General features: G+C 45.2%; 1 protein-coding gene, 1 long non-coding RNA gene and 1 other non-coding gene across 4 annotated transcripts in view; 2 read left to right on the plus strand and 1 right to left on the minus strand.

Annotated features, from left to right (window-relative positions):
- Window positions 1–18554, plus strand: part of ube2wb (ubiquitin conjugating enzyme E2 Wb) — a 31609-nt gene continuing 13055 nt past the window's right edge. For both annotated transcript variants that reach the window (XR_003866780.1, XM_029691516.1), the window contains exons 1-3: window positions 1–102; window positions 6783–6874; window positions 14654–14756. Coding sequence is in view for 1 of the 2 variants with exons in the window: in XM_029691516.1 (XP_029547376.1) it covers window positions 88–102; window positions 6783–6874; window positions 14654–14756 (210 nt within the window). In the remaining variant the exon portion in view is untranslated. The remainder of the gene's footprint in view (window positions 103–6782; window positions 6875–14653; window positions 14757–18554) is intronic.
- Window positions 14764–16303, plus strand: LOC115149051 (uncharacterized). The gene is made up of 2 exons (XR_003866782.1): window positions 14764–16035; window positions 16178–16303. It is a non-coding gene; the product is annotated as an uncharacterized LOC115149051 (long non-coding RNA).
- Window positions 17862–17934, minus strand: trnat-ugu (transfer RNA threonine (anticodon UGU)). The gene has a single exon. It is a non-coding gene; the product is annotated as a tRNA-Thr (tRNA).

Raw genomic sequence — 18554 nt, forward strand, 5'->3', positions numbered from 1 at the left:
CAGCGCACTTTTGTTTTGTTTTTGTTTCCGTCAACACGACGCACCCTGACGTCATTGCGCGTTGCCCTGGTGCAGGGGGTTTCCATCATGGCGTCGATGCAGGTAGGAATTCAACAGACAGTGAACACTTCTTCTATTGGGTTTATCTCTTTTCCTCTGTTATTTCAACACTTTTTTAAATTTATTTTTAAAAAATCAGTATGTGTATATAACTCACATTAGGTCTGTTTTAAGATGCGAGTTGTCGTTTTATATGTTACCTCGGGTTTCAACGCCTGCATCTAGTTAATCATGAACAGCTAGGAAGAACAGAGTTGCTAACGACGTTAGCAAGCTAACGGTAGTTAGTTAGATACTCCCTGTTGGACTTCTCAGTTTCACGTTTTAAATAGTTAGCTAGCAAACTTAACTAACAAACTTAACTAACAAACATAGCTACCGGTAGTTATGAGTGTAGTGACATGGCGGCGAGCAACATAAGCAGCTAGCTAGCATACTAACGTTAGCTAGCTAAAGTTGTTCGCTATGTCAGGTGGCTGACTGGGTCAGCTTGTCTGAATTCCTGAAGTGGATTAGCTAGCTCTGTGTTCTGAAACCCTATCTACCTGAAACCTTATCCAGGCTACTGGTTGTCCAAATTTTAGCTAGCTGTTATGATAGTAAACACTTCTAAGCTAATAGCTGTGCAAAGTTAGTTATATTACTGCTAGTGTAGACACAGAGTTAATGCGAGTAGCAGACGCAAGGTTAAGGTGTCCGTATACATACACTATATATTCAAAAGTATATGGACACGCTTTCAAATGAGTGGATTCGGCTATTTCAGCCACAAACGTTGCTGACAGGTATGAAATCCAGCACACCGCCATGCAATCTCCATAGACAAACATTGACAGTAGAATGGCCTTACTGAAGCGCTCAGTGACTTTCAACGTGACACTGTCATAGGATGCCACCTTTCCAACAAGTCAGTAAATCACATTTCTGCACTGCTAGAGCTGCCCCCAGTGTTGTTATTATTGTGAAGTGGAAACATTAAGGAGCAACAACGGCGCAGCCACGAAATGGTAGGCCACACAAGCTCACAGAACGGAACCGCCGAGTGCTGAAGCCCGTAGCACGTAAAAATCGTCTGCCCTCGGTTGCAACACTCACTACCAAGTTCCAAACTGCCTCTGGAAGCAACGTCAGCACAATAACTGTTCGTTGAGAGCTTCGGGATATGGGTTTCCGTGGCCGAGCAGCCGCACACAAGCCGCACACGTGCGCAATGCCAAGCCTTGGCTGGAGTGGTGTAAAGCTCACCGCTATTGGAGCAGTGGAAACACGTTCTCTGAATCACGCTTCACCATCTGGCAGTCCGACAGACAAATCTGGGTTTGGCTGACGCCAGGAGAATGCTACTGCCCGACAACATAGTGCCAACTGTAAAGTTTGGAGGAGGAGGAATAATGGTCTGGGGCTGTTTTTCATGGTATGGGCTAGGCCCCTTAGTTCCAGTGAAGTGAAATCTTATCGCTACAGCATACAATGACATTCTAGATGATTCTGTGCTTCCAATTTTCAATCAAATGTATTTATAAAGTCCTTTTTACATCAGCCGATGTCACAAAGTGCTGTACAGAAACCCAGCCTAAAACCCCAAACAGCAAGCAATGCAGATGTCGAAGCACGGTGGCTAGGAAAAACTCCCTAGAAAGGCAGGAACCTAGTGTCATGACGTGGCCCTTTCTTTCTGGCTGTAGATCATTCTCGCCTACACCCAGGTTCTGTTATCTCAGGTCGTAAAAATTCCTGGCAGAGACTCTCTCCCCCTGGCCATGCAGAAAGAGAGAATACAGAGAGAGAACAAGGGATTTCACTTGGCTGAACTCCTAAATCCCCAAAATGGGAGAATTTAAACTGTATGTCCACTTGTGAGAATGTGGGAAGGGTCCGTGGACACTTAAGGGGACGGGTATGATGACTGTGTTTCATTTGGTGACCTCATGGAGGACAGGAAACACACACAACTATCTCTGAATGTGTACATTTCTCAATTATGGGGTTTGCATCTAATTTTTTGTATAAATGAATGAGTAAAGATGAAAGTATATTTGAAATGATGTAATGTGATTTTTAATCTTTTTAAGAATGAGAGAATTGTATTCCCTGTAAAGTTTAACTAGTCAGCGGCCACACCCCTGTGAGCACAGAAATGTCATGGAACTGCCCTTTTCTATTGTTACCAATAAAACCCCCTCCTGATGAAATCTTCTTCTGAGTAAGCAAACCCCCAGTGGGGTGGGGGGGGGGGTACCAAGACTAGAAAACCATACTACGTGACACATTGGCTACATGGCTGGAAATGGTTCAACTCTGAGACTATAGATCCTTACAGAATAAGAGCAAATCTTAGATACTAATTACTAGTCTGCAGCTAGAAATTATGTAAACCTGGGATGTGAGTACCGACAACCGCAGAAACATCTACTCTTAAGAACAATGGACACCAGACGTATCCATTATATTGATTGCAATTATTCCCACATGAGCGAGCGTTTATGTGCAAAGGATTAGCATTTCAATGAATATAATTACCCACTGTGTGTAGTGATCCATTTTATCTTTCCTGCTCATTTATCGGTCCAAACCCCCTTACCTTTGTCCACCAAGCCGTCATATCGGTTTAGCCCACTAGGGGATCTTCCCTGTCATTGTTAGTAACCAATATCTACTGTTTGTTTGTTATGCATTTCTGTGATTATTTAGTTAGTTAGGAAATAAATGATTAAGCCAATTGGTGTATGGATTAGAGGTCGCCCGATTTATGATTTTTCAACGCCAATACCGATTATTGAAGGACCAAAAAAAAAAAAGCCGATACCGATTAATCGTCCGATTTATTGAAAAATATATAATAAAAAAAAAAGTGTGTGTGTGTGTATATACATATGTATATATATATGTATATATATATGTATATATATATATATGTATGTATATATGTATGTATATGTATATGTATATATGTATGTATATGTATATACATATGTATATGTATATATGTGTATATATATATATGTATGTATATATGTATATATGTATATGTATATGTATATATGTATATGTATATGTATATATAAAGAAAATACATTAAAAAATATATATTTATTTTACTAAAAAAATGTTTTACAACTTTTGTATGTATTTGTAATAATGACAATTACAACAATACTGAATGAACACTTTTATTTTAATTTAATAAAATACGTAATTAAAAATCAATTTAGCCTCAAATAAATAATGAAACATGTTCAATTTGGTTTAAATAATGCAAAAACACAGTGTTGGAGAAGAAAGTAAAAGTGCAATATGTGCCACGTAAAAAAGCTAACGTTTAAGTTCCTTGCTCAGAACTTGAGAACATATGAAAGATGCTGGTTCCTTTTAACATGAGTCTTCAATATTCCCAGGTAAGAAGTTTTAGGTTGTTGTTATTATAGGACTATTTCTCTCTATACCATTTGTATTTCATATACCTTTGACTATTGGATGTTCTTTTAGACACTATAGTATTGCCAGCTTAATCTCGGGAGTTGATAGGCTTGAAGTCATAAACAGCACAATGCTTGAAGCACAGCGAAGAGCTGCTGGCAAACGCAGCAAAGTGCTGTTTGAATGAATGCTTACGAGCCTGCTGCTGCCTACCACCGCTCAGTCAGACTGCTCTATCAAATATCAAATCATAGACTTCATTATAATATAATAAACACACAGAAATACGAGCCTTAGGTCATTAATATGGTCAAATCCGAAAACTATCATTTCGAAAACCAAACGTTTAATCTTTCAGTGAAATACGGAACCCTAAGTCTAAATATTACTGTTACATTGCACAACCTTCAATGTTATGTCATAATTATGGCAAATTAATGACGGTCTTTGTTAGGAAGAAATGGTCTTCACACAGTTCGCAACGAGCCAGGCGGCCCAAACTGCTGCATATACCCTGACTCTGCTTGCACAGAACGCAAGAGAAGTGACACAATTTCCCTCGTTAATATTGCCTGCTAACATTAATTTCTTTTAACTAAAAATGCAGGTTTAAAAATATATACTTCGTATTGATTTTAATAAAGGCATTGATGTTTATGGTTAGGTACATTGGCGCACCGACAGTGCTTTTCTTTTTGCAAATGCGCTTGTTAAATCATCACCCGTTTGGCGACGTAGGCTGTGATTCGATAAATTAACAGGCACCGCATTGATTATTTGCAACGCAGGACAAGCTAGTTAAACTAGTAATATCATCTACCATGTGTAGTTAATTAGTGATTATGTTAAGATTGATTGTTTTTTTTTATAAGACAAGTTTAATGCTAGCTAGCAACTTACCTTGGCTCCTTGCTGCACTCCCGTAACAGGTGGTCAGCCTGCCATGCAGTCTCCTTGTGGAGTGCAATGTAATCGGCGTCCAAAAATGCGGATTACCGATTGTTATGAAAACTTGAATTCGGGCCTAATTAATCGGCCATGCCACGGCTAGCAGTCTTCACCTTTTTCTCGGTCACCAGGAAGCCTTAGCTCGAACAACACCTGCCAGTCTGCACAGCGCGATATCAATCCCAGAGCATATCGGACTGCTTCTCTCTACCATGTCACCGGATGCCTGCCGCTCTGGATCATTACACCGTAATGCTAGCTAGCTGCAAACGAGTGGCTACTGTTAGCTAACGCCTCTGTCCCGAAGCAAGCACCAACTAGCCTTGAGCTAGGTCCATATACCAGCTAATTCTAGGGTTACAATACCTCCTTTGCCAATTGGCCTGGAACCTTTATTGTCCGACACGGAGCCCCGCCGCCGATGTGATCGCCCGATGTGGTCTCAACAGGCTATGGTTACGATGTCGCCGAAGAACCATCTACTAGCCCCGGGCCCGCTAGCTTTTCTGAACGCTGTGTCCCCTGCTCGCCCAGCGTAGTAGTGACTAACGAACGGCACCCTGACTCACCTATTGCTGCTCTTTTAACCCTATGATCACTCGGCTACACAGCTGATGCCCCCCCGGACTGTTTCAATAACACGGTACCTCATTTTGTTTACTTCTCGGCCCCAGCCTCGAACTCAGGTCCTGTATGTACCCGTTGTTGTCTTAGCTCTCCTGATCAACACCTGTGATTGCATTATGCCTCTCTCTAATGTCAATATGCCTTGTCTACTGCTGTCTTGGCTAGTTCTTAATGTTTTATTTCACTGTAGAGCCCTCAGTCCCGCTCAAAATTACTTAGATAGATAGCTCTTTCGTCCCACACGCATGCGGAGACCTCACCTGACTTAACTGGTGCCTCCAGAGACAAAACCTCTCATCACTCAACGCCTAGGTTTACCTCCACTGTACTCACATCCTACCATACCCTTGTCTGTACATTATGAATCTATTCTACCACGGCCAGAAATCTGCTCCTTTTATTCTCTGTCCCCAACGCAAAAGACAACCAGTTCTTTAGCCGTACCCTTATCCTAGTCCTCCTCTGTTCCTCTGGTGATGTAGAGGTTAATCCAGGCCCTGTAGCCCCCAGATCCAATCCTATTCCCCAGGTGCTATCATTTTGTTGACTTCTGTAACCGTAAAAGCCTTGGTTTCATGCATGTTAACATCAGAAGCCTCCTCCCTAAGTTTGTTTTATTCACTGCTTTAGCACACTCCGCAAACCTTGATATCCTAGCCGTGTCTGAATCCTGGCTTAGGAAGGCCACCAACAATTCTGTAATTTCCATCCCCAACTACAACATTGTCCACCAAGATAGAACTGCCAAAGGGGGTGGAGTTAGCCTGCAGAGTTCTGTCATACTATCCAGGTCTGTGTCCAAACAGTTTGAGCTTCTATTTTTTTAAATCCACCTTCCCAGACATAAGTCTCTCACTGTTGCCACTTGTTATAGACCCCCTTCAGCCCCCAGCTGTGCCCTGGACACCATATGTGAATTAATTGCCCCCATTTATCTTCAGAGTTTGTACTGTTAGGTGACCTAAACTGGGATATGCTTAACATCCCGGCCATCCTACAATCTAAGCTAGATGCCCTCAATCTCACACAAATTATCAAGGAACCTACCAGGTACAACCCTAAATCCTTAAACATGGGCACCCTCATATCATCCTGACCAACCTGCCCTCTAAATACACCTCTGCTGTCTTCAACCAGGATCTCAGCGATCACTGCCTCATTGCCTGCGTCCGTAATGGGTCTGCGGTCAAACGACCACCCCTCATCACTGTCAAACGCTCCCTAAAACACTTCAGCGAGCAGGCTTTTTCTAATCGACCTGGCCCGGGTATCCTGGAAGGATTTTTACCTCATTCCGTCAGTAGAGGATGCCTGGTTATTTAAAAAAAAAGTGCTTTCCTCACCATCTTAAATAAGCATGCCCCTTTTCCAAAAAGCATGCCCCTTTTCCAAAAAGCGAAGAAAAAACAAACACCACAAAAAAAAAAAAAAAACAGGGACACCACAAAATGTCGTCATATGCATGAACTGGGAAGCATGCGACAGGTTTTTATTAAGCAGTACTCTCCAAGCTAGAGGATATTACGACACATCCAGCTGGTTTGATTTGTGTCTTGTCTATGAACACTGACATTCTTTAGAGATTTGTTACATCTCGTCTGGGTTACATCAGTTTAACGACACGTTTCATGTTTACATTTTTTTTTCTTTTTCTTCATGAAAATCTGAAATCGGACCTCCCAATATTATAATCTAGCTACAGCTTCAACATGTTTTTTCTTCTCTTACAGAAAAGGCTACAAAAGGAACTAATGGCTTTGCAAAATGATCCGCCCCCTGGAATGACGCTCAATGAGAAAAGTGTACAGAACACCATCACACAGTGAGTTGTACATCAGCTTGCTGACTCTTATGTCCTTGTGTGGATATGCTTTGTTGCACAGATCTATAACATTTCCCACTGGCTCATTTCATTGTGAAGCAGATAAACACACACACCTGCTCAGTACTCAGGGGCATCAGTATGGATCCATCATGTATAGAACATAAACAACACAGTACACACCAAGTACCTGCTCAGTACTCAGGGGCATCAGTATGGATCTATCCATCATGTATAGAAGATAAACAACACAGTACACACCAAGTACCTGCTCAGTACTCAGGGGCATCAGTATGGATCTATCCATCATGTATAGAACATAAACAACACAGTACACACCAAGTACCTGCTCAGTACTCAGGGGCATCAGTATGGATCCATCATGTATAGAAGATAAACAACACAGTACACACCAAGTACCTGCTCAGTACTCAGGGGCATCAGTATGGATCTATCCATCATGTATAGAAGATAAACAACACAGTACACACCAAGTACCTGCTCAGTACTCAGGGGCATCAGTATGGATCCATCATGTATAGAACATAAACAACACAGTACACACCAAGTACCTGCTCAGTACTCAGGGGCATCAGTATGGATCTATCCATCATGTATAGAAGATAAACAACACAGTACACACCAAGTACCTGCTCAGTACTCAGGGGCATCAGTATGGATCTATCCATCATGTATAGAACATAAACAACACAGTACACACCAAGTACCTGCTCAGTACTCAGGGGCATCAGTATGGATCCATCATGTATAGAAGATAAACAACACAGTACACACCAAGTACCTGCTCAGTACTCAGGGGCATCAGTATGGATCTATCCATCATGTATAGAAGATAAACAACACAGTACACACCAAGTACCTGCTCAGTACTCAGGGGCATCAGTATGGATCCATCATGTATAGAACATAAACAACACAGTACACACCAAGTACCTGCTCAGTACTCAGGGGCATCAGTATGGATCTATCCATCATGTATAGAACATAAACAACACAGTACACACCAAGTACCTGCTCAGTACTCAGGGGCATCAGTATGGATCTATCCATCATGTATAGAACATAAACAACACAGTACACACCAAGTACCTGCTCAGTACTCAGGGGCATCAGTATGGATCTATCCATCATGTATAGAACATAAACAACACAGTACACACCAAGTACCTGCTCAGTACTCAGGGGCATCAGTATGGATCTATCCATCATGTATAGAACATAAACAACACAGTACACACCAAGTACCTGCTCAGTACTCAGGGGCGTCAGTATGGATCCATCATGTATAGAAGATAAACAACACAGTACACAAATCCCAGGTACAGGTGGGTAGATGGCTTTTTAAAATGTATTTAACAAGGTAAGACAGTTAAGCACAAATTCTTATTTACAATGACGGCCTACTAAAAAGCAAAAGGCCTCCTGCGGGGACGGGGGCCTGGGATTAAAAATAAAATACAATATAGGTCAAAACGGACATCACGACGAGAGAGACAACACATCACTACATAAAGAGAGACCTAAGACAACAACATAGTGGGGTAGTGTAACAGTGTAGTGTGTGAGGGTAGTGTAACAGTGTAGTGTAACAGTGTAGTGTGACGGTGTAGTGAGGGTAGTGTAACAGTGTAGTGTGTGAGGGTAGTGTAACAGTGTAGTGTGACGGTGTAGTGAGGGTAGTGTAACAGTGTAGTGTGTGAGGGTAGACCCTTTGGACTTTGTGAAAAAGAACTAGTCGTGGTCAGTTTAGTGGTGGTAGGCATAATTGTTTTGACGCTGTAATGCAGGCATGTGGTGACGGTGTTTCCTCGTGCGGTCTAGTGATTTTAGCCACACAAAGGGCTTGAATATGCACATCCCTCTACTCTTGATTGTGGCTGTTGGCTATAGCAGTCGTCCCGATTTTCATTCCAGCGTGAGAAATATTGTAGCCTAACCAATGTGGCTATCGTGTTATGTTATTGTGTTTAGAAAGAGATGGTTCTACTGAGGAAATTAGGTTGAAGATATCCACGTTTAGGACAGCCTAATAATTCCACGAAAATATTATCCGATTCATTGGATTAGCGCCGTTGCTAACTAGCATCACTCGTCATGTCGTTTAGACTTATTTTCTAGTTTAAGCAGAGTTTTGGGATATTAGAATTATCTTTTTCTGAAACTTGCGAGGAATGAGGATGTGAACTGAACAGTTGTGGGTTCGATTCCCATGGGGGACTTGTAAGAAAATACTGTGGTGTCTCTGGTTAAGAGAGTCTGTTAAATGACTCACTACTGTAGTGGCTCTGGATCAGAGAGTCTGCTAAATGACTCACTACTGTAGTGACTCTGGATCAGAGAGTCTTAAATGACTCACTACTGTAGTATCTCTGGATCAGAGAGTCTTAAATGACTCACTACTGTAGTGTCTCTGGATCAGAGAGTCTGCTAAATGACTCACTACTGTAGTGTCTCTGGATCAGAGAGTCTGCTAAATGACTCACTACTGTAGTGTCTCTGGATCAGAGAGTCTGCTAAATGACTCACTACTGTAGTATCTCTGGATAAGAGAGTCTGCTAAATGACTCACTACTGTCGTATCTCTGGATCAGAGAGTCTGCTAAATGGCAGAAGTGGATAGACTGAATGCTGCTGAGCAGAATGAGTTCAGTAGTAGTTTCAGCTTGCATAAGGAAACACGGTCTTCTCTCTCCTCTCCTACCTACCTGAATTTGTCCGATAGAAACTCTTATTTTTTATTGCAAAAAAAAACGTTTTGCAACTGTTTGCTACGATGTGTATTGCAACAATGAATATACACCCCCAGATCTCTGTCTGTCAAGAATGGCATGAGTCACTGGAAGGAGAACCTTCCAGAACCTGTTGAGCTGGATCTTATCCTTGTTTTAGGGCGGTACGGCCCGGGGTGTGGCTTTGCTATTAGAGCTTCAGCTTGGCAATACTCCGCGTGCCTGTCTGTCTCTGTTTTTACATTTACATTGACATTTTAGTCATTTAGCAGACGCTCTTATCCAGAGAGACTTACAGTAGTGAATGTATACATTTCATTTCATACAATTTTATTCTGTGCTGGCCCCCCGTGGGAATCGAACCCACAACCCTGGCGTTGCAAACACCATGCTCTACCAACTGAGCCACGGGGAAGGCTGTTGTAATGTTTTACTATGACGATTTTGATTTATTCACAGACTTGACTGATTGTGTAACAGTCCCAGCCATTCTTGTCTGATATACGTAGATTATAACATTTGAGTGTCTTTTTCAATGAACAACGGCACCAAAACAAATTAATGCATTCCATGTGATAGAGTGAAATATCAGGCCCATGTCCAGTCATACTCGGTGTCTCAGCGCGTGTGTGTGTGTTTAGTATCTGTTGTTGATGGAAGAGCAGTCATATCGTAACTATTTTTGCTCGATAACAACTAATACAAACGATCAAATATTGTTAACAGAAGAACTGCTTAAGTAGTCATTTTCTGCTCATTCATTTTTTTCTTTATAACTCTGCCATTTTTTTTTTTTTTTGTCAAGCCCCCCCTCCGTTCTTGACTTTTTCTAAATAAATCTATAACGCATTGTTAGAAACCTTTAATATCACAAAGAGAACTGGAGTTATAACCATTTTTATGAGGGCATGTCATTGATTTATGATTTTCCCTACTCCTAACAGCAGGGCCCGCTCTGATCAGTCTCCCGACAGCAGGGCCCGCTCTGATCAGTCTCCCGACAGCAGGGCCCGCTCTGATCAGTCTCCCGACAGCAGGGCCCGCTCTGATCAGTCTCCCGACAGCAGGGCCCGCTCTGATCAGTCTCCCGACAGCAGGGCCCGCTCTGATCAGTCTCCCGACAGCAGGGCCCGCTCTGATCAGTCTCCCGACAGCAGGGCCCGCTCTGATCAGTCTCCCGACAGCAGGGCCCGCTCTGATCTGTCTCCCGACAGCAGGGCCCGCTCTGATCTGTCTCCCGACAGCAGGGCCCGCTCTGATCTGTCTCCCGACAGCAGGGCCCGCTCTGATCTGTCTCCCGACAGCAGGGCCCGCTCTGATCTGTCTCCCGACAGCAGGGCCCGCTCTGATCTGTCTCCCGACAGCAGGGCCCGCTCTGATCTGTCTCCCGACAGCAGGGCCCGCTCTGATCTGTCTCCCGACAGCAGGGCCCGCTCTGATCTGTCTCCCGACAGCAGGGCCCGCTCTGATCTGTCTCCCGACACTAGGGCCCGCTCTGATCTGTCTCCCGACAGCAGGGCCCGCTCTGATCTGTCTCCCGACAGCAGGGCCCGCTCTGATCTGTCTCCCGACAGCAGGGCCCGCTGAGTTACAACACTCACTACCGAGTTCCAAACTGCCTCTGGAAGCAACGTCAGCACAATAATTGTTTGTCGGGAGCTTCATGATATGGGTTTCCATGGCCGAGCAGCTGCACACAAGCCTAATATCACCATGCGCAATGCCAAGCGTTGGCTGGAGTGGTGTAAAGCTTGCCACCATTGGACTCTTGGAAACGCGTTTTAGGTTATTGTCCTGCTGAAAGGTGAATTAATCTCTGTGTCTGGTGGAAAGCAGACAACCAGGTTTTACTCTAGGATTTTGCCTGTGGTCCATTAATTTTTTTTCCTGAAAAACTCCCCAGTCCTTAGCGATTACAAGCATACCCATAACATGATGCAGACGTCACTATCCTTGAAAATATGTAAAGTGGTACTCAGTAATGTGTTGTGTTAGATTTGCACTTTGTATTCAGGGCAAAAAGTTAATCGCTTTGCCACATTTTTTTGCAGTATTACTTTAGTGCCTTGTTGGAAACAGGATGCATGTTTTGGAATATTTTCATTCTGTTCAGGCTTCTTACTTTTCACTCTGTTAATTATGTTAGTGTTGTGGAGTAACTACAATGTTGTTGATCCATCCTCAGTTTTCTCCTATCACAGCTATTAAACTCTGTAACTGTTTTAAAAAGTCACCATTGGCCTCATGGTGAAATCACTGAGCCAGTTTCCTTCCTCATCCTGCGAACGGAGTTATGAAGGACGCCTGTATCTTAGTCACTACAAACTTCACCATGCTTAAAGGGATATTCAATGTCTGCTTTTTTTTATTTTAGTTTTACCCCATCTACCAATTGGTGCCCTTCTTCTTTACGAAGCATTGAAAAACCTCCCTGGTTTTTGGTTGATTCGGTGTTTGAAATTCACTACTCGACTGAGGGACCTTACAGATAATTTGCATGTGTGGGGTAAAGAGATTTATTTTTATTTTTCATTTAACCAGGCAAGTCAGTTAAGAAAAAAATCGTAATTACAATGACGGCCTAGGAACAGTGGGTTAACTGCCTTGTTCAGGGGCAGAATGGCAGATTTTTATCTTGTCAGCTCGGGGATTCGATCTAACAACCTTTTGGTTACTGGCCCAACGCTCTAACCACTAGGCTACCTGCCCCCCCCTCTAACCACTAGGCTACCTGCCTCCCCCCTCTAACCACTAGGCTACCTGCCTCCCCCCTCTAACCACTAGGCTACCTGCCTCCCCACTCTAACCACTAGGCTACCTGCCTCCCCCCTCTAACCACTAGGCTACCTGCCTCCCCCCTCTAACCACTAGGCTACCTGCCTCCCCCCTCTAACCACTAGGCTACCTGCCTCCCCCCTCTAACCACTAGGCTACCTGCCTCCCCCCTCTAACCACTAGGCTACCTGCCTCCCCCCTCTAACCACTAGGCTACCTGCCTCCCCCCTCTAACCACTAGGCTACCTGCCTCCCCCCTCTAACCACTAGGCTACCTGCCTCCCCCCTCTAACCACTAGGCTACCTGCCTCCCCCCTCTAACCACTAGGCTACCTGCCTCCCCCCCCTAACCACTAGGCTACCTGCCTCCCCCCTCTAACCACTAGGCTACCTGCCTCCCTCCTCTAACCACTAGGCTACCTGCCTCCCCCCTCTAACCACTAGGCTACCTGCCTCCCCCCTCTAACCACTAGGCTACCTGCCTCCCCCCTCTAACCACTAGGCTACCTGCCTCCCCCCTCTAACCACTAGGCTACCTGCCTCCCCCCTCTAACCACTAGGCTACCTGCCTCCCCCCTCTAACCACTAGGCTACCTGCCTCCCCCCTCTAACCACTAGGCTACCTGCCTCCCCCCTCTAACCACTAGGCTACCTGCCTCCCCCCTCTAACCACTAGGCTACCTGCCTCCCCCCTCTAACCACTAGGCTACCTGCCTCCCCCCTCTAACCACTAGGCTACCTGCCTCCCCCTCTAACTACTAGGCTACCTGCCTCCCCCCTCCAACCACTAGGCTACCTGCCTCCCCCCTCCAACCACTAGGCTACCTGCCTCCCCCCTCCAACCACTAGGCTACCTGCCTCCCCCCTCTAACCACTAGGCTACCTGCCTCCCCCCCTCTAACCACTAGGCTACCTGCCTCCCCCCTCCAACCACTAGGCTACCTGCCTCCCCCCTCCAACCACTAGGCTACCTGCCTCCCCCCTCTAACCACTAGGCTACCTGCCTCCCCCTCTAACCACTAGGCTACCTGCCTCCCCCTCTAACCACTAGGCTACCTGCCTCCCCCCTCTAACCACTAGGCTACCTGCCTCCCCCCTCTAACCACTAGGCTACCTGCCTCCCCCCTCTAACCACTAGGCTACCTGCCTTCCCCCCTCTAACCACTAGGCTACCTGCCTTCCCCCCTCTAACCACTAGGCTACCTGCCTCCCCCCTCCAACCACTAGGCTACCTGCCTCCCCCCTCTAACCACTAGGCTACCTGCCTTCCCCCCTCTAACCACTAGGCTACCTGCCTCCCCCCTCCAATCACTAGGCTACCTGCCTCCCCCCTCTAACCACTAGGCTACCTGCCTTCCCCCCTCTAACCACTAGGCTACCTGCCTCCCCCCTCCAATCACTAGGCTAACTGCCGCCCCTAATGAGGTAGTCACTTAAAAAAAGATATGTTATTAAACACTTATTGCATCAGAGTCCATGCAACTTATTATGCGACTTGTTAAGCATATTTTTACTCCTGAACTTATTTAGGCCATAACAAAGAGGGTTGAATACTTATTGACTCAAGACATTTCATCTTTTCATTCTTAATTAATTATTAAACATTTTGAAAAACAGATGTTCGGTTAATTTTTCATCCCAGCTCTGTGATGAAACCAAGTCGTCTTTTAAGTTATGCCAATGTGAAAATGTATTGATTCAGAGTTCACACTGAAAATAGTGTTTTTACACCCATCCAGACTTGACACTGACATACACACAGGAGTTGGGGGAGAGGGGAAGCAGCTAGAGAATGTCCACTCACTGTTTGCTGCATTGTGCCTGCCCTGGTCCCACAAATCATCTGGTTTGACAGGGGGAGTTCAAAACCCGTGTTTCTGTCCGAGTGTGTGTGTGCTTCTCTCTCTGTCCTGTGGGAGAGGCAACTAATGGTGAGGAGTGGACAGATATGACCTGGTCCTCAGAGGTCAGCTGAACGATCTGCTGTACTGGACTGGTCGGGTGTCTAACTCCTACAGGGTCTTCTATAATGACGCATCATGACAGGGCTTTATCATTGGATGGGAATGGATTATCCTCAGGCATGTTGACCAGAACAGGGACCAATCCCATCCTCTCCATCTCTGATTGACCTACGACCCAGACCATACATGAACACACACACACACACACTTGTTTGTTTATATTGGAGAATAAAATATACAGTAATATATATAATCATTTAATATGGTATCTGTTGTGTCTTGTCTTCCAGATGGATTGTAGATATGGAAGGAGCCACGGGCACGCTCTATGAAGGAGAGAAATTTCAGTTGCTTTTCAAATTCAGTGGTCGGTATCCTTTCGATTCACCTCAGGTAAGTAGCTAGCCTAGCGCCTCTTCATTGAGTACTGTAGCTAGTAGCTTGCTAGCTAGCCTAGCGCCTCCTCGTTGATGAGCCCTGGTGCTACGAGCTAGTCTAGTGCCTCCTCATTGATGAGTACTGGTGCTACGAGCTAGCTTAGCGCCTCCTCGTTGACGAGTACTGGTGCTACGAGCTAGCTTAGCGCCTCCTCATTGAGTACTGGTGCTACGAGCTAGCTTAGCGCCTCCTCATTGATGAGTCCTCGTGCTACGAGCTAGCCTAGTGCCTCCTCATTGATGAGTCCTCGTGCTACGAGCTAGCCTAGTGCCTCCTCATTGAGGAGTCCTCGTGCTACGAGCTAGCCTAGTGCCTCCTCATTGATGAGTACTGGTGCTACGAGCTAGCTTAGTGCCTCCTCATTGATGAGTACTGGTGCTACGAGCTAGCTTAGCGCCTCCTCATTGATGAGTACTGGTGCTACGAGCTAATCTAGCGCTTCCTCATTGAGTACTATAGCTACTAGCTAGCCTAGCGCCTCCTCATTGAGTACTATAGCTACTAGCTAGCCTAGTGCCTCCTCATTAAGTACTATAGCTACTTGCTAGCCTAGCGCCGCCTCATTGCGTACTATAGCTACTAGCTAGCCTAGCGGCTCCTCATTGATGAATAGTACCGTATAGCTTAGTAACTATTGAATCAGCAAGCTAGGACACTGTCAAGATCTGTCCATGCTCTGTGATTACGCTGAGTGGGCATGTTGCTTAGTAACGGGTCATTTATCGATTAAATGAAGAGGGTGGATATCGTTCTGTAAGGTAGAGAGGGTTCCAGTCTGATGAAGAGGGTGGATATCATTCTGTAAGGTAGAGAGGGTTCCAGTCTGATGAAGAGGGTGGATATCATTCTGTAAGGTAGACGGTTCCAGTCTGATGAAGAGGGTGGATATCATTCTGTAAGGTAGAGAGGGTTCCAGTCTGATGAAGAGGGTGGATATCATTCTGTAAGGTAGAGAGGGTTCCAGTCTGATGAAGAGGGTGGATATCATTCTGTAAGGTAGAGAGGGTTCCAGTCTGATGAAGAGGGTGGATATCATTCTGTAAGGTAGACGGTTCCAGTCTGATGAAGAGGGTGGATATCATTCTGTAAGGTAGAGAGGGTTCCAGTCTGATGAAGAGGGTGGATATCATTCTGTAAGGTAGAGAGGGTTCCAGTCTGATGAAGAGGGTGGATATCATTCTGTAAGGTAGAGAGGGTTCCAGTCTGATGAAGAGGGTGGATATCATTCTGTAAGGTAGACGGTTCCAGTCTGATGAAGAGGGTGGATATCATTCTGTAAGGTAGAGAGGGTTCCAGTCTGATGAAGAGGGTAGATATCATTCTGTAAGGTAGAGAGGGTTCCAGTCTGATGAAGAGGGTGGATATCATTCTGTAAGGTAGACGGTTCCAGTCTACTGGTCTGAAAAAATAACAAAGTTCTCATTGGACGAGTTTTGGGTCAATTTTCTTTTGTTTGGTGTCTTGTGAATACAACCCTTATGTCTAACACCATAAAAATCAAATCAAATGTTATTGGTCACATGCACATATTTAGCAGATGTTATTGTGGGTGTAGTGAATTGTTTGTGTTCCTAGCTCCAACAGTGCAGTAGTATCTAACAATACACAACAATACACACTAATCTAAAAGTAAAATAATGGAATTGTAGAAATATATAAATATTAGATCGAGCAATGTCGGAGTGGCATTGACTAAAATACGGTAGAATATAATACAGGATATACATATGACATGAGGAAATCATTATGTAAACATTTATTAAAGTGGCCAGTGATTCCAAGTCTATATATAGGGCACCACACTCCCAGGGCCCACACTCCCAGGGCCCTCACTCCCAGGGCCCACACTCCCAGGGCCCTCACTCCCAGGGCCCTCACTCCCAGGGCCCTCACTCCCAGGGCCCACACTCCCAGGGCCCTCACCTCCTCCCTGTAGGCTGTCTCGTCATTGTTGGTAGTCAGACCTAATATGGTTGTGTCCTTTGCAAACTTGATGACCGAGTTGGAGGCGTACGCGGTCACGCTGTTGTGGGTGAACAGGGAGTACAGGAGGGGGGCTGAGCACCTTCACCACCTGGGGGGTGGACTGCCGCGGGATGTCCAGGACCCAGTTGCACAGGGCGGGGTTCAGACCCAGGGCCACAAGCTTAATGATGAGCTTGGAGGGTACTATGGTTTTGAATGCTGTGCTTTTAGTCAATGAACAGCATTCTTACATAGGTATTCCTCTTGTCCAGATGGGGATAGGGCAGTGTGAAATACGATGCCGATTGCATCATCCTTGGATCTATTGGGGCGGTATGCAAACAGAACTGGGTCTAGGGTGTCAGGTAAGGTAGAGGCGATATGATCCTTGACTAGCCTATCAAAGCACTTCATGATGACAGAAGTGAGTGCTATGGGGCGATAATCATTTAGTTCAGTTACCTTTGGCTTTCTTGGGTACAGGAACAATGGTGGACATCTTGAAGCAAGTGGGGAAAGCACACTGGGATCGGTGGCACTGTGTTTTCCTCAAAGCCGGCGAAGAAGGGGTTTTATCTTGTCCCGTTGTAGTTCGCGATTGTCTGCCACAAACGTCTCATTTCTGAGCCGTTGAATTGCGACTGTCTGATTGCCTTACGGAGGGAATTACTACACTGTTTGTATTCGGTCATATTGTCAGTCACCTTGTCATGGTTAAATGCGGTGGTTTGCGCTTTCAGTTTTCTGCGAATGCTGCCATCTATCCACGGTTTCTGGTTTGGTTTTACTAGTCACAGTGGGAACAACATCTCCTATATCTCCTATAACAACATCTCCTGTCCCTGTATTTGTCGATGTTATTCTCAATAGGCTACCCGGATTAAACACCACATTCTGATTCGATTGGATGAATCAATTCCGTACTATTCAACCTCTCCCACCCTGCTTCGTGCTGATGCCGTGATCCCATCTGTACCTGGATGCCAACACATTACATTACATTTTAGTCATTTAGCAGACGCTCTTATCCAGAGCGACTTACAGTAGTGAATGCATACATTTCATTAATTATTTTTTCCTTTTTTTTTCTGTGCTGGCCCCCCGTGGGAATCGAACCCACAACCCTGGCGTTACAAACACCATGCTCTACCAACTGAGCCACAGGGAAGACACAGTATGGCCGACACGTTGGCTTTGTGGCTCCTAATGCCATCATGCATTGCCTAGGACACAGTGGAGACAGACAGCTCTCCCTCTCTATTGTTTATATCCTGTTTTAATATGACATGGAGCCTATTTGAAATGATGAGCTCTTCTTACATGTTACCTTTTCATGTTTATTCAAATACTGTTCATTCAAATCCATATGGTTTGGTTTCGATACTTCAAAACGTATGTCCAGGTAGTCACAAAAATAGCTGGGTGTTGGGTAAATGGTGGTTTTAGGGGGGGTGTTGGGTAAATGGTGGTTTTAGGGGGGTGTTTTGGGTAAATGGGGGTTTTTAGGGGGGGTGTTTTGGGTAAATGGGGGTTTTAAGGGGGTGTTGGGTAAATGGTGGGTTTTAGGGGGGTGTTGGGTAAATGGTGGTTTTAGGGGGGTGTTGGGTAAATGGGGGTTTTTAGGGGGGTGTTTTGGGTAAATGGGGGTTTTAGGGGGGTGTTGGGTAAATGTGGGTTTTAGGGGGGTGTTGGGTAAATGGTGGTTTTAGGGGGGTGTTGGGTAAATGGTGGTTTTAGGGGGGTGTTGGGTAAATGGTGGTTTTAGGGGGGTGTTGGGTAAATGGTGGT

This window comes from Salmo trutta, chromosome 2 (assembly GCF_901001165.1).
Source record: "Salmo trutta chromosome 2, fSalTru1.1, whole genome shotgun sequence".
In the NCBI taxonomy this organism is placed as follows: domain Eukaryota; kingdom Metazoa; phylum Chordata; class Actinopteri; order Salmoniformes; family Salmonidae; genus Salmo; species Salmo trutta.